The sequence below is a fragment of the Ziziphus jujuba genome, chromosome 1, assembly GCF_031755915.1.
Source record: "Ziziphus jujuba cultivar Dongzao chromosome 1, ASM3175591v1".
In the NCBI taxonomy this organism is placed as follows: Eukaryota; Viridiplantae; Streptophyta; class Magnoliopsida; order Rosales; family Rhamnaceae; genus Ziziphus; species Ziziphus jujuba.
In genome coordinates this window covers 44,781,559-44,795,551 of record NC_083379.1, presented here as the reverse complement: position 1 = coordinate 44,795,551, position 13,993 = coordinate 44,781,559, and the positions used below count along the sequence as shown (strand labels likewise).

The 13,993-nt window shown below is 36.0% G+C and overlaps 3 protein-coding genes across 4 annotated transcripts; 2 read left to right on the top strand and 1 right to left on the bottom strand.

Annotated features, from left to right (window-relative positions):
- Positions 1–505: 505 nt before the first annotated feature.
- On the bottom strand, positions 506–4,565 carry LOC107428563 (uncharacterized). Its single transcript, XM_016039113.4, has 4 exons — positions 4,040–4,565; positions 2,315–2,759; positions 2,096–2,211; positions 506–1,174 (listed from the first exon to the last, which is right to left on the bottom strand). The coding sequence occupies exons 1-4, from the start codon at positions 4,413–4,415 to the stop codon at positions 759–761; spliced, it is 1,353 nt and encodes a 450-aa protein (XP_015894599.1). The 5' UTR covers positions 4,416–4,565; the 3' UTR covers positions 506–758.
- Positions 4,566–5,017: 452 nt separating this feature from the next.
- Positions 5,018–7,339, top strand: LOC107428528 (protein JINGUBANG-like). The gene is made up of 2 exons (XM_016039081.4): positions 5,018–5,879; positions 6,478–7,339. The coding sequence occupies exons 1-2, from the start codon at positions 5,265–5,267 to the stop codon at positions 7,246–7,248; spliced, it is 1,386 nt and encodes a 461-aa protein (XP_015894567.2). The 5' UTR covers positions 5,018–5,264; the 3' UTR covers positions 7,249–7,339.
- Positions 7,340–9,042: 1,703 nt separating this feature from the next.
- On the top strand, positions 9,043–13,823 carry LOC107404348 (uncharacterized). Of its 2 annotated transcripts, XM_016011298.4 has the most exons (14): positions 9,060–9,194; positions 9,537–9,606; positions 9,857–10,001; positions 10,314–10,546; positions 11,026–11,063; positions 11,150–11,229; positions 11,378–11,445; positions 11,678–11,993; positions 12,309–12,421; positions 12,494–12,559; positions 12,731–12,821; positions 12,979–13,046; positions 13,382–13,419; positions 13,553–13,823. In XM_016011298.4, exons 1-14 carry the CDS (start codon positions 9,169–9,171, stop codon positions 13,737–13,739), a joined length of 1,539 nt encoding a protein of 512 aa, XP_015866784.3. In that variant the 5' UTR covers positions 9,060–9,168; the 3' UTR covers positions 13,740–13,823. The 2 variants fall into 2 exon arrangements, with proteins under 2 accessions (XP_015866789.3, XP_015866784.3); XM_016011303.4 differs by lacking the exon at positions 9,537–9,606 and having other exon boundaries at positions 9,043–9,194.
- Positions 13,824–13,993: the final 170 nt, after the last annotated feature.

Below are 13,993 nucleotides of genomic sequence, written 5' to 3'. Positions count from 1 at the left end.
CTTAATTCATAGGGGAAAAGCAATTGAACTATTTATTGGTGCATTGCACTTGGCAACCATCTTCTATGAAATTTGTTTTTCGACCAACGAAATATAAGTCTTCTTTTTCTGGTAAGTTGAGGTCGGATCCAAGTGTAAATGATGATAAGTTTTACCAAAGTAGAAGGGCCTACAATTTGACTTTCGCCGAACCGAATATACAAGAAGTCTTTGGAAGTGCGCCTTCTATTTATAGGTGTCGAACTAGAGATTTTGCGTAGTGAAGTGCTAAAGGTCAAATTACTTTCATTTATGATCATTGTAGAAGTATTGTCATAATAAAATCACGAAAGAGTGTGCCAAATCATGACCTGATAGTATTAAATCCTAACATTCAAGTTCAAAGGGAACTTTTTACTTTAAAAAAAAAAAAAAAAACAATCCAACACAATTGCTAAAAGGGAAACCATAAATTGATAGATGCTAAGTTTCTGCGTCTAAAACCCACAGAACTTGAAGAAACATGTCTTAAAAAACTAACTTCAAATTAGTCCACAGTCGGGAAAGAATCTAAAACAAGATCGGTAAAGTTACGAAGTAATATTGATACAGAACAACTGTCTCGTAAAATTAAATAAAAAGAAGAATAAGTAAAGGAACAAAATCAAAGGAGACAACCAAGTTAAATAACCCTGTAAAAAAAAAACAAAAAATTCAAGCATAATATTAACAAACTAAAGAAAGCTAAACAACGCCTCTTCATCAAGACAGCTCTAAAACTACTGTCTGGATACCTGAAGGTAAACCATCTGAGTATATCCATTAAATACAGAATTATCAAGCCCGGTTAAACCAAGCCGCTGGAATAACCCAAACCGGCCATCTTCTACAATAGGAGGTTGTGAACGAGCAGGATCATATCTAGTTTGATGAGTGAGGGAAGGTCCTGCCACTGGAGGAAGCTCCCAATAAACATCCAGGATTGATTCCACAAACCGGCTGTTTTGAAAATGTTCAGAATAGGAAATTGGCTGGTTGCTGTGGTTAAAATTATCCCGCATGTACCCTCTCACACCCCACCAAGCTTCATTGGGCCCACAAAGTTCTTCTATGTCCACTGCTTTCTCCCAGAACTTTTTCCTTTTCAACCTAATCCTAGCTTCATCGCTGTCTTTAAAGCAGCTGTGACCACCTCCTACAGCAAAGAAAATAACTGATCATTAAAACTTAACGCTACAACCACATAACCATCATTACATGTCAAGCTATAAATCTTAGCCAGACAACACAAAATTTCTGTAAAAAGAAAACTCAAGCAAATACAGCCCAGAAAACTTAACAAATCAACATTTCTTTTCTACACTATGATGATCCTATACGAGATATTATCCCAACCCTAAAGACATTTAGTTGGCATTATTTATTGAAGAAATTGCATTAAACCAAAATGAGGTTGTTTCCAAATGGCTTGGCTTAAATAGGACTAAAACAGACCCCAGAAGATGTTAATTGTAAATGAGAAGATTGTTATTGGAGGAAAAAAAAAAAAAAAAAAAAAGTAAGATGGTTTAGTATTTACCAACATGAGACTTATATAGGAACAAGAAAAATCTTGAATTACTCAAAAAAAAAAAAAAAAAAAAAAAAAAAAGAGTAAAAAAGGCCTTGATTGAACAATTTTTCCTTTGTTGAGACAGAGTTGGCGATGTTCATTAGAAAAGCATAAAGCAATGCTCATTTAGGCCGGAGAAGGAAAAAGACATTTTTTAAATTTAAATTTTTTCTTGCAAGTATGATGTACATAGAGAGGATTAAAGAAAAATAGAAAATACATCCATTTGTATGCTCACATATAAAACATATAAAAACACAAGAAAGAAGGTCATTCTCAATATTAGAAATATAGCATATTCCAAAGCTAAACCATGAAACAAATACCCATGTCCTGACGATGTTACAGATTTAAGTTGTCAAATATTGATAAGAACTGTGTAAAACAATTATCAATGAATCCTGATAAGAAAGAAGATAAAAGACACACAAGCAGTTGGCATACTATCAGGCACAAGGCACATGCTTATAAATAGCCAACAAAGGGGAAGACAGGGGTATGCACCTCTTATATAGGACTGATCACAAATTTGCCTTAAGGAATAGTGGTCACCGGTTCCAGTATCATAGTTATCCTCAAACACTAGATGTCGAAAACCGGCATCCAGTGCCTGTCGTATTCTGCTCAGAAAATCATATAATATAAGGATTCAGCAATCAACAAATCTAATGCAGGTGGGAAGATGATGAAAGGGGCAAAATTGCAGTGAGATATTGAGAATACCTTTTCAATTCATTCTGATGGTCATCAAAAAAAATAAGAACCTGACTAAGATCAGTAATCCCATGTTTCTTCATTACTTTAACCCAATCAATACTTCCAAAATCTATGAAGTCTTTTCCGGCAAAGTATGTGCAGTTACCATCAACATATGCAGGCCCCTTCTTTAAATACTTCTCTGGATGCCTGGGTGTAATTGATATTATTGGTGTCTCTGGCATGGCTTGCCGCAAAACCCAAGTGGAATGCCCTTTGAAAGCCCCACTCTCAATCATCAGATCAGGCTTCAGCCACCGGGCAATGAACCAAAGCCCAAAGCTGTGGTCAAAACCCATCCCGTACATGTTATTTTTTATTGGTCGCGTTTCATATATTGGTACGAACTCTTCCAAGCCCTTGATTAAATCCTTAGATGTCCATTCAACAGTTTTTCCATGTTTCGATCTGCCTTTTGCCAAGGATAAGATTATAAGAATCAACACAAAATATAGACTCAAGGTTCTTACTCCTGAAATAAGAAATTTAAACTGAGTCCTAACATCAAACTCAAAATTCAATCATCCACTTTTTATAGACCCTATTAGATTTCAGACACTATCAAATTCCATAATGTTGGGTAAAGGGATTGACAATGGTATTTATGCTCATAGAATGCCGAGTTAGAAGCCTCGAGTTCAACAGTTTGTGGTTGTTAGGGGTTAGAGAGCCCTATGAAGTCAGTGGGGGTGCGAATAGACTATTTATCCCTAACTTAATATAATATGCGATTCGACCACATTACAGATAAAATGAAACAGCCACAACTAAGATAAAGTTTTATATTACCATATATAAAAGCAAAAGAAAAATGACAGGCTGCATAGTAATTTATCACCTATAAGTTGCCATTTACTATGCTCTTTAATGATATAATTAGAATGACTGCATGAAAAACAATGGAGACCACAACAAAGAATATGTAATTTCCATGGGATGATAAAGCATTACATATGTAAAACCCCATTAATCTCATGTCTAATAAGAATTAAAATTCAAATAAGAAAGCAACAAAAGTCCACAGACCACCTAATTCACAAACCAACTAGCTAGCAAAATATTAAATCTGGTCTGAGATAACTAAAACAATTAGCGAGCTAATACAAACTATATGACTTAGTTGGGTACAACAGTCAAGGCATTAATCGTTTAGAAACCAATTATAAACTCAAACTATAACCCTTTTTTTTCTTTTTTCTTTTTTAAATAAATCCTAAGTCGCACCTAGCATCCAAATCCTTACCAACGAGCCAACAAAATTCCAAAAATTCTTGTAAACTAAATCAAACTTTGGAAACAATTCAACTCATATCACCCTCATAAAACTAGTTAACTTAAAACCGAGCTATACTTTACTTGTTTCTATAAAGCCCCAAAATAACATGATCCTAGAATGTTCAAATTCCAATTTTTATAAACAAAATCCTCTCCTCAGCTCAGCTACCAAACCGAGTCTACAATTCCACAATTCCAAAAAAAAAAAAAAAAAAAAAAAAAAAACAAAGGAAAAAACTTTATTCTGATTTGCCATTGATTACCGGTAAATAAAACCCTCAATCCAATACCCCAACGAAAACACAGAGAAAAAAAAAAAAAAAAAGCCTGAACCTTTATACCAGCCAAAGGAAAACCCAGATCTAAAATTAATAGAGCTAACACAACAGATCGAAAATCAGAGCAAGGAACACTCACACCAGGGCACGCCGAGGGATCCGAAGTCCGATTCGAGGCCGTCGAACCCAAAGAACCCGGATCGAGAAACGGAGTTATACGGTGAGACACAGACGAATCTGCGAGAGTTATAAACGAGGGAAAATATGAGGAGGAGGACGAAGAAGAGAACGAAGAGGCAGGGCCAGATGGGTCCCACTCGGGTAAAGTAGTTGGTAGCCCGGGTGGTGAAAAAGGAGATGGGCAGGTGCTTCTTGGTCTTGGACTCGTCGGCGGTGGGTTCATCGTCGGTGCCAGCTTCGTCGGCGTGGGAGGCGGCTCGCCGGGAAGAAAGGGCCCGCTCCAGCATTTTGGCTGTATTGGTGGGTGATAGGGCTGTGGAAGTTGCCAGATGCATTGTAGAAAATCTCAGGAAAAACAGAGGTGGTGCTGGTAATAGACGACGTATAACTATGATAATAGTGGATGAGACAGAGAGAGTGAGTGAGAGTCACAGCCCGACTCCAAAAGCCTTGGGGCTTCCCTTTCCTCTCCCCTTTTGGTTTGTGAATATATATAAAAAAACATGAAAAAAAGTAAAATTATTATTCAATTGCTTATTGTTTATTTGTTATTAATTTTAACTGTACTTTTTGGAGATCAGATAAATTAGCTATTGGCAATGGTTAGACTTCTTTTCCTAGGCGGGCTTATTTAATTTTATTTACTCCTTGTGAAAAGAAAAAAAAAAAAATTAAGTCTCAGTAATTTTTTTTACATTTTTGTTTATTTAATGCATTTTATTTAAGCCTAATTGTGTATAGTTTTGTTTAATTTATAGTACCATACTTGTTATGAAAATATTGAAATTTTGTATAGTTAAAACAATAATTTTTCTTTTAATAATTTTTTAAATCAAACACATATAAATGTAATATATATACTGGCCAAAAAAAAAAGAAAAAAGAAAAAGAAAATCCATTGGTTTTATCGTATGGGTTAATATAAAGGATAGGCGCTAAATTAATAAGGAAGTTTCGTTGTTGGAAGTCACTTTATTGAAAGTAGATATGTCATATTTATAGAGCCACAGGCCAAGCATGTAGTCCTTCATTGAAACTGCATTTATAGAATGCCATGCCATGGCCTACCAATATGCACCACCACCACCCCAACCAGTTTTAGTTTCTATCTTTGCAACTGAAGCGCTCTCTGTCTGTCTCTCTAAAAGAGAGATTGTTAGATTATAGTGATTAAGATTATATATATGGCGTCGGTCTCAGAGTCTCCCCCAAACCCATCTTTCAGAATAAGAGGTACGTCTACCACTACCACCCGCAACAATGACAACAACAACAGGACGTTCTTGAGTCGAAGCATTTCTACAAAAGAACCATCTTTCTCTGAATTTCCCTACACCCCACCTCGCCGTACTTCTCCATCTCTCTCTCACAGCCTCCATGCTTCCCCCGTCTCTTCTCCTCTCCACCACTTTGCACCACCTACCTCCAAACACTACTACCCTGATCATCCTCATCATGATCCTCACACTTCCTATCGCTGCATCTCTTCCGTGCTCAAAAAGGACGGCCAGATCTTGTCCATGGCCTCATCCAACGGCCTCCTCTACACGGGTTCCGAGACCAATGTCATAAGGGTTTGGAAGGTTCCTGAGTTCTCCGAGTGTGGACAGCTAAAGACCAAGGCTTCCATGGTTGTGGCGCTCCAGGTGTCCAATGATATGGTTTATGCTGCTTATGGCGATGGCAAGATTAGAGTTTGGCAGAGATCGTGGGATGGGGGCTTGAAGCATGTCCGTTTGGCAACTATTCCAAGGTCCGGAAGCTACGTTCGCAACTACATTGCCAGAAAAGATAAGATGGTTGTGATAATTATTTTGTGGTGGCTTTAAATTTATTGCATTTTTAATTATATAGCCTTCTTCAATAATGTCATTGTTGGTGTCTTTGGTGCATATACTTTATTTCTCTGTTTGACAATTGAATTGCATATAGTCTCTGTTAGGCTGCGAAATTAAAGTATACATTCATGTTCGGTTGCAGTCAGCTATTATAATTAGTAGGAATTAGATTTCAAAGATGGTCATAATTGCAAGTTTGTAAAATTAATAATATATAACATGTGTGAGTTTCGTCAATTAACATTGACCAACCCAATCTACCTCTATAGACGGTTGCTTGGGCAAATATTGGACAGACAAATTAAAGCTACTATTGCGTACGAATATGTTCCCAGTAATATTATTGGTGGCTCTCTTTATGACCAATTACCAAACAAGACCATATCTATTCAATATTCTCTTATTTATTTATATGATCAAAATTATGAACCGAATTCATTCATTTATATAGTTATCACCTCCCTTTAAGATGTATTATCTTTCAAAAATGGATGGAACAATATGTTATGTTTGAATTTTTTATTCTAAATTTTGGACCAATTACATTAATGTACGGCAGGTGAAGCATATAGGCCCTATTACCTCATTGGCGATCAACGTGGCGGACGACATCCTCTACTCGGCTTCGGTTGATAAAACAGTAAAAGTGTGGCGAATTTCTGACCTCAAATGCATGGAGACAATCCAAGCCCATCCGGACCCGATCAACGCCATCATCGTCAGCGACGACGGATTTCTCTACACGGCCTCCGACGACGCCACGGTCAGAGTCTGGCGTCGTAATTTCTGCCGCGGTGACCAGCTGCCGCACTCGCTCACGGTGACACTGCCGGCCAAGTACTCGCCGGTAAAAACGTTGACTCTGACACCGGACGGTGGGGTGTTGTACGGAGGGTGCACGGACGGGTACATACACTACTGGTTGAAGAGCTGGGTGTCGGGGCAGCTGCAGTACGGGGGTGCGCTTCAGGGTCATACACACGCGGTGATGGGATTGGGGAATGTGGGGAAGTACGTGGTTAGCGGGTCAGCGGACTCGACGAGTCGGGTTTGGAGCAGAGAGCAGGATGGTCAGCATTCGTGTTTGGCGGTGCTTGTGGGCCACCGTGGGCCCATTAGGTGCGTCACCGCATTTTCAGGACGCTCTTCGTCTGGGGATGAAACGGCGGAGGATTATAATAATAATAATAATGAATATGGTTGCACCATCTGCACCGGGAGTCTCGATGGAGTTGTTAAAGTGTGGCGTGTCACAAGCGCCGTTAATAATAACAATAATTCCAATAATCTGTATTCAACCCCAAGTGGATGCGATTATTTTGAGCTCTAAAATATTTCATTGCTGCTACGTATCCAATTGACTAATTGTATTGTACATATTAAATTATTAATTATCCATATCAAATTAAGTGAATTAATCAGCCATATATATATATATATATATATATGCTAGTTTTGCTCATGAACAAGTAATTAATGGATAAGATACACAAGGAAAGTGAGAGGTGAACTCTATGAATGTATGACATAATACTGCTAAGAAGAAGAAAAACATGGCAAAGCAATTTGCAAGGACGTCTTAGTAAATTAATTAATAGCCCGCATGCCTTGTAATGTAGCAAAGCATACGCAGAGCAAACACAATGCCTATAATCATCACACCTGATATCACATAATATTTGATGGAACGGCCTCGTTTGCAACCTATAAAAACTCCTACACACACCATGCTTATATATATCAAGCAATATTACTCATTTACTCAATGTTGCGGGATATATACAATAACTTATATATTGAGGCTGGTATATATGGTTTCAACTTTGAAGGTGATGGAAGGATTTCCTGGTCAGTGTATTCTTGCCTTCAATGGAGACTATTTCATCACTTGTCTTTCAAGTATGGAATCCAGGGTGGGGCTATTAAAGAAAAGTAGATTGGATATTATTCCTCGGCTAGTCAGCCTAACTTTCTTCCATTACTAAACTTTCACATTTATTTATTCAAATACTAGCTAAAAGTTGTTTAACAAATATTTTTTTTAAATTTTTTTGGGGCCATCAAAAGCTATTAACATTAACAGTGTAGGAGCTTTTAATCAAAGAAAAAGACAAATCCAACATAAAAGAGAAATTAAGAAATTAAATGAAAATTAAAATACTAATAAATATATATTCATGTATTAATTCTTGAATTGATAAAATATGTAATAAATAAATAAAGGGGAATGTGGCCCAATGTCCATAAAAAGAAGGGGTTAACGATATTTATTCTTTTCTTTTTCAGTTTTTTTTATTTATCCTCTATTTCTTATTTTACTCTCAATTAAATTAAAAATTACTTATTTTCCTTTTTTCCTTCTGAAAAGCATTCAATCACTGCACCTTTTATTTTTTTTTTTTTCCTTTTTTTCCCCTTCTTCTTCCAACAAAATCCACACACAATCCTATTGAAAAAAAAAAAAAAAAATTGCTCCACCTGTGCTTTCAATTTATTTTCAATTTTTTATTTTATATTTTTTTATCTATGCATAAAAAACAAAAAAAACGGCATGAATATCCATCGAAGAAGAATCCCCTGTAACTCTCAATATCTCTCAATATCACAGTAACAATAATGGAGGACATTAACATCAACACCAACCATAACCCATATTCCAAATCCCATTCCAAACCCAAACTCACGTTTTCCTCTTCTTCTTCTTCTTCTTCTTCTGCATGGCCTCTTCCTTCTTCATCTTCATATTCATCTTGTTTCTTTTTCCTACTCTCACCCCCTCGCACGCCCTATTCTCCGACTGTATCCCTCTAATCTGTGGAAGATTCAGTTTGTGCAACCCCAGACCCATGTCTGCTAGCTTCTGTGTTTTTGTGTTTTTCAGAAAATTTATGAGTTAAGGATATAATTGGTATATTAAAAAAAATATGGGTAGATAAAAAAAAATTTGAAAAATAGAGAGCAGATTTCATTACAATTGTTTAAATAGGAATATTGGGCCAAATTCTCATGAAAAAATGAGAGGGGAAAAGCTTTTCAGCCCAAAACATCATGGATGGGCTGGATAGAGTTGTGTGATTATGGCCCACGTCTACTTACTGGGCTCCATATGGGGTTTAACTAATCCAATTATTGACACGTGCGAAAGACACGTGTCCAGTGCGAATGCTCGCAGCTCTCCACTTCGGCTCCTTCGTTTCAGTCTTCGCCCACTCGTCCGACGAGGAATAAAGAAGTACACACACATACGCTGATGATAGCTTGTAGATCTCTCTACAGGTACGCCCTTCCTTTATGTTTTTAACAAGCTGTTTGGTTGCCAAGAAAATAAGAAATATTCCAGAAAAAAAGATATTAATCAAAAGAGCTCAAAGTATTAAAAAAAAAAAAAAAAAAAAACGAAGCTTTACCAACTAGCTTACTCTGCTGCTGGTTTGCTATTAGAAACTTAATTAAGAAATAAAGCACAAGATTATTTATTTATTTTTCTTCGTATTTGCTCTGTTTTCTTGGAAATTATGGCCAGCGGTTACAGAAAAGTTATCCAAAGCAAGTTTTTTTTTTTTTTTTTTTCCCAAATTTTTTGGAAGAAGTGCTTTTTTGTGATTTTCTATGCTACAGTGGCAGAGTGGACCGCATTCTGAAATTAACGAATTCTTATTTTGCATTGAAGCCAGTAACTAACTTTCAGGTTAGAACTTATTTTTGTATTGGTAGTAATAAATTAATTTATTTTGTTACTGCTTGGCGGGGAAATTTTTGTTGGATTGGACTGCTGGACCTAAAATTCATACTAGCGGAGACAAATGAAAGAAAATAAATTTAAACGTTTTGAAACATATGTTGTTATTAGAAGGAGAACTGAAATTTTAGACAAATTAGAAAGGTTTTTTTTTTTTTTTTTTTTGGTTCAACTTTTGTGATATCAACTTCTGCAACAGGGATATCAAACTTCCCATGGTTTGAGCTACAAGGTTATAATGGGTGGTAGAAAGGATAAGCAGAAGGTTGGGGAGGGGAACAAAAAGCTCAAAACAACTATTCCGGTTTGGAGACCAGTCGTTACTCAAGCCAGTTCCTTTGAAGGTTGGTATCTTTGTGCCAATAGCATAAGCAGAATAAGAATATGTCATTATTTTTTTTGTCAAATCGCCTGGTGCTTTGAATGCAGTAGCTTTCCTCTTAGCTTATCCTGAGATATGCGGCACCATATCATTATTCTGAAACTTAGTTTAATAACTCCTACATTATGTTCAGCTTTTTTTAACGCATTGATCAGTCTGTTTGAGAATGGTATAATAACTTAATAAATATACGCATGAGATAAGGATATTTTGATGGTTCAGTTACCTTAATGTTTCATTATCACTTGAAAGAATGTATGCTGTGAATTTGCAGAATCAGTAAAGGATGTGAAAATTGCATCAGAAGAAGAAAGTCAAGAGCAAGAAATGCAAGATAGCACATCTACCTGCGTTTCAATTCAGCAAAATTTGACAGAGATAGCTAAACCAATGGTTGAAGTAGCAGATTCAAGTACAAGTTCAGGTGCATTGCAGGGTAATGTAGAAGATAGAGTTTTAGGAGAAGAATCAGAGGTTTCTACTGCAAAGCATTCTATTTCAGTTGAGGCAAGATTTCATTTTGTCAACATCTTTGATTTGGCCTACATATTACTACCTGAAGTTTCCAATACCTTTTCATCATCCCATTTTCCTTGCTACTGCTTCTCGACTTCAAGTGAATGTGACTAGACAAGCAATAGAAGTCATATATTATCAGGGCGTAGGGTTTTTCGTGAACTTTTTGAGGGAGGTTAACACCTACTAGACATGGACCTTAAAAAGGCAATTGGCATATTACATCTTTTGTTGCTTGCTATAGTATCTTGATCTTATGGAACGTTTTCTTCTGTTTGGAATTATTATTTATCTTCTTAATGGATTTATCCTTTTCACTTTTAAAAAGCCAGCCATTCATTTCTAAATGTGAGTTGTAGTAACATTTTATGCAAAACAGGAGAAAAAACATCACTTTACTTCTTGGGTTCGCACTTTTTCATAGAATGTTCAAATAGCCAGCTCCTTTAATTTCTTTCTTTGATTTGCAGGTAGGTGCTTCATTACTTCGATTTATCAAGGGAAAAGGGTATGAAAGTGCAGCTTGTGGATATTTAGAGTTGAAAATGCATGCTAAGTTGATTATTGAATCTAATTGTAATTTTTGTCTCTCAGGGGATCTACACAGAAAAATATTGAAGACGAGATGGGAGTTAGGATAATATTTCCATCATCAAAGATGGAGGATTCAATTGGTAAGTTGTCAGGTTCAATTTCATGGTTGTTTTGTTTCTGGTTTCTGCACAAATGCATCGTTTGGATCTCTTATCTTGTTAAATTTATTTCATAATTGTGAAGTAAATATCCTTTGTTTGATTATATTCACGTGGTAATCTTTTATAGTCATCGAAGGTATTTCAATTGATAGTGTAACTAAAGCTTCAGCAAAGATCCAAACCGTAATTGATGAGGTCAGTTTCCTGTTCTTTTGATTTAGAAACATGTGAGGGTATTTCCATTTCATCCTTTATTTTTAACTACAGAATTTTATGCCAGTTGCATGCATTTGAATGTGTCCCTTTTTCTTTTTTTTAACTTCTTGATGAGGAGTATATTCTTTACCATTTCTTGTTTTCCTTGTTCACATGCACATATTATTAAACACATAATTGATGTTATATTCCATTTTCTTGCTGAATACAGGCAGTCAAAAGCCCAAATCTTGATTATTCTCATTTCATTTCACTTCCATTGGCAATTCATCCTGAATTGGTTGATAAGCTCAATGCTTTTCAAAACTCCATACTGGGATTGAGTGACCCTTGCTTGGATGAGGATGTGGATAGCGATACCAATGAAGCTTGCGGTGAGAATGAAAATGAAGATAAGCCAAATAAAGGACCTGATGTTGTATTTGACCTTAAAGCTGATAACGACAATGAGCATGTTAAAGTGACTCTAACCAGCATACCTCTTGTCTCTTATGCACCAAAAGAATCAAATTCTTCTACTTTATCTGGTATGGATACCTAAATGATTAATGATACTTGTGGAGCTTAAAAGTTTTTAAGTGAGGATATATGGTCCAGTTTTCAGTGTCCTTTTCACTTGTTAAAGTCACTTCATGGATTGCTATTGTTATGACGGTTTGCATGAGAGGTTGATGGCATAATATCTTTTCCCCTGTAGCATGTTTTATGTTACCCGCTATAATAGTTCTCTACATGAGTATTTATGCCCATTTGTCTCCATGACTTTCAACTGCTTATACTTTATTTATCAAATGATTGGTTTTTTTGTTCTAATAATGTGATAAAATTTATTCACTCAACAGACCTGGGAATTGACAAATCCATATTCATTAAACCAAAAACTTTTCACTTAACTGTTCTCATGTTGAAGTTGTGGAACAAAGATCGTGTTCGTGCAGCTGCTGAGGTTTTGCAGGTAAATTTTTAATGTCAGATATATTGGTTAATAGTTGTTGTACCTGATGCCAAATGCTGTGTATTCTAATAGAGCATCTCGACAAAAGTGATGGATGCCTTAGATAATCGGCCTGTGTCTATAAGACTTAAAGGGCTGGTAAGATTTCTTACTACATTTACCAATTTGTCATACTCTACTAAGATTTATTTATGACATGATTGGCTTATAAACTAGCTTAGCTTTTTGCTCTAGTGGTTGGCTGCTGTTTCTTCATTTGAATATTGTATCTGACAAGGATTGAATCTTCCAATTCCATTACATTAACAGGATACTATGAGAGGTTCTTTGGCCAAAGCCCTTGTTGTCTATGCTCCTGTGGAAGAAATTGGCAGTGAGGGCCGGCTTTTGCGTGCTTGTCGTATCCTTATTTTAAAGAAATTCCAGTGTCATTCCAACTTTTTCGTTGTTTAGAATTATTTAAGAAAACAATATCGATAAAAAGTGATGCTGCCTGGTTTCAATTCGGTGTGCGGCTATTCTTTGAGAAGCTCTTTGAATTCCCTTAGCTTTCATAGAAATCATTATTGATGCATATGTTGAAGCTGGACTTGTTCTTGAGAAAGATGCTAATCAAAAGTTAAAGGTATAGCATATGTTTTACTCTATTTTATTTTGTAAATATATCTTATTTATATTTAAAGCATAACTATTTTTTATTGCTTTTTAATGCTTTTCTAATTCATTCAGATTTGAGTGCTCATTTGGTTCTTACTCTGCCCATACTTACAATGTGCTACGTCTTCTCACTCACTCCACTCCAAACCAAATTTTATAAGGACACCTTAACTTGAACCCCAAATATTGGAACACTGCTTTTGATTCTGCTGTCTTTGTGCCTTTATTTTATTCCTTACTACCATTAATAGATCATAGGTAACTTGCCAATGATGCTAATGTTTTTGTGTTCTTGAATTGCAGTTGCATGCAACAGTGATTAATGCAAGGCATAGGAAGAGGTATTGTTTCAAGCTACTTTGACTTGTAATTTAATTTTCTGTTGTCTTGCTCATCACCTCCCCCAATTTTGGGTTTAGTCCTTGAAAGTTCTCTTTTGCCTTGTGGGTGATATATGTACCTGCGATATTTCAGGAAGATATGGAAAAGAAAGGTTGATTCCTTTGATGCACGTTCCATTTTCAAGCAGTATGGATCTGAGGAATGGGGAGATTATGTTATCCGTGAAGCTCATCTTTCACAGAGGTTTGTGTTTGATGAGAATGGATATTATCATTGTTGTGCTTCTATACCATTTCCTGAAAATGTTCAAGAAGACTGAATTTAATTTATTTATTTATTCGTTTAAACTTGCACTCGTGTATTGACTATGGAAATATATAGTTACTTGATAAATTTGGCTGAACTGCTCAGTTGTGGGGTATGAACCTGAAAGAATAAATCTCATAGTTGCTTGAAAGGTCTCTTGATGATAGATAACAATTTTTTCTTTATAATAATAATAGTGATAATAATACTGATAACAATAAGCGTCACGGGACGGCTATTGAAGAAATGTTTGCAGTTGGGACATGA

What these genes read in the sequence shown, in the direction of transcription:
- LOC107428563 (XM_016039113.4), bottom strand. Translation starts at nt 4,415, where the DNA reads ATGCATCTGGCAACTTCCACAGCCCTATCACCCACCAATACAGCCAAA. An exon ending in ATCCCTCGGCGTGCCCTGGT is followed by an intron (nt 2,760 to 4,039) that starts GTGAGTGTTCCT and finishes CCTTGGCAAAAG; the next exon opens with GCAGATCGAAACATGGAAAA. An exon ending in TGATCAGTCCTATATAAGAG is followed by an intron (nt 1,175 to 2,095) that starts GTGCATACCCCT and finishes TCTTTGCTGTAG; the next exon opens with GAGGTGGTCACAGCTGCTTT.
- LOC107428528 (XM_016039081.4), top strand. Translation starts at nt 5,265, where the DNA reads ATGGCGTCGGTCTCAGAGTCTCCCCCAAACCCATCTTTCAGAATAAGA. An exon ending in TTGCCAGAAAAGATAAGATG is followed by an intron (nt 5,880 to 6,477) that starts GTTGTGATAATT and finishes AATGTACGGCAG; the next exon opens with GTGAAGCATATAGGCCCTAT.
- LOC107404348 (XM_016011298.4), top strand. Translation starts at nt 9,169, where the DNA reads ATGATAGCTTGTAGATCTCTCTACAG. An exon ending in AAAGATGGAGGATTCAATTG is followed by an intron (nt 11,230 to 11,377) that starts GTAAGTTGTCAG and finishes AATCTTTTATAG; the next exon opens with TCATCGAAGGTATTTCAATT. An exon ending in ATGCTAATCAAAAGTTAAAG is followed by an intron (nt 13,047 to 13,381) that starts GTATAGCATATG and finishes CTTGAATTGCAG; the next exon opens with TTGCATGCAACAGTGATTAA.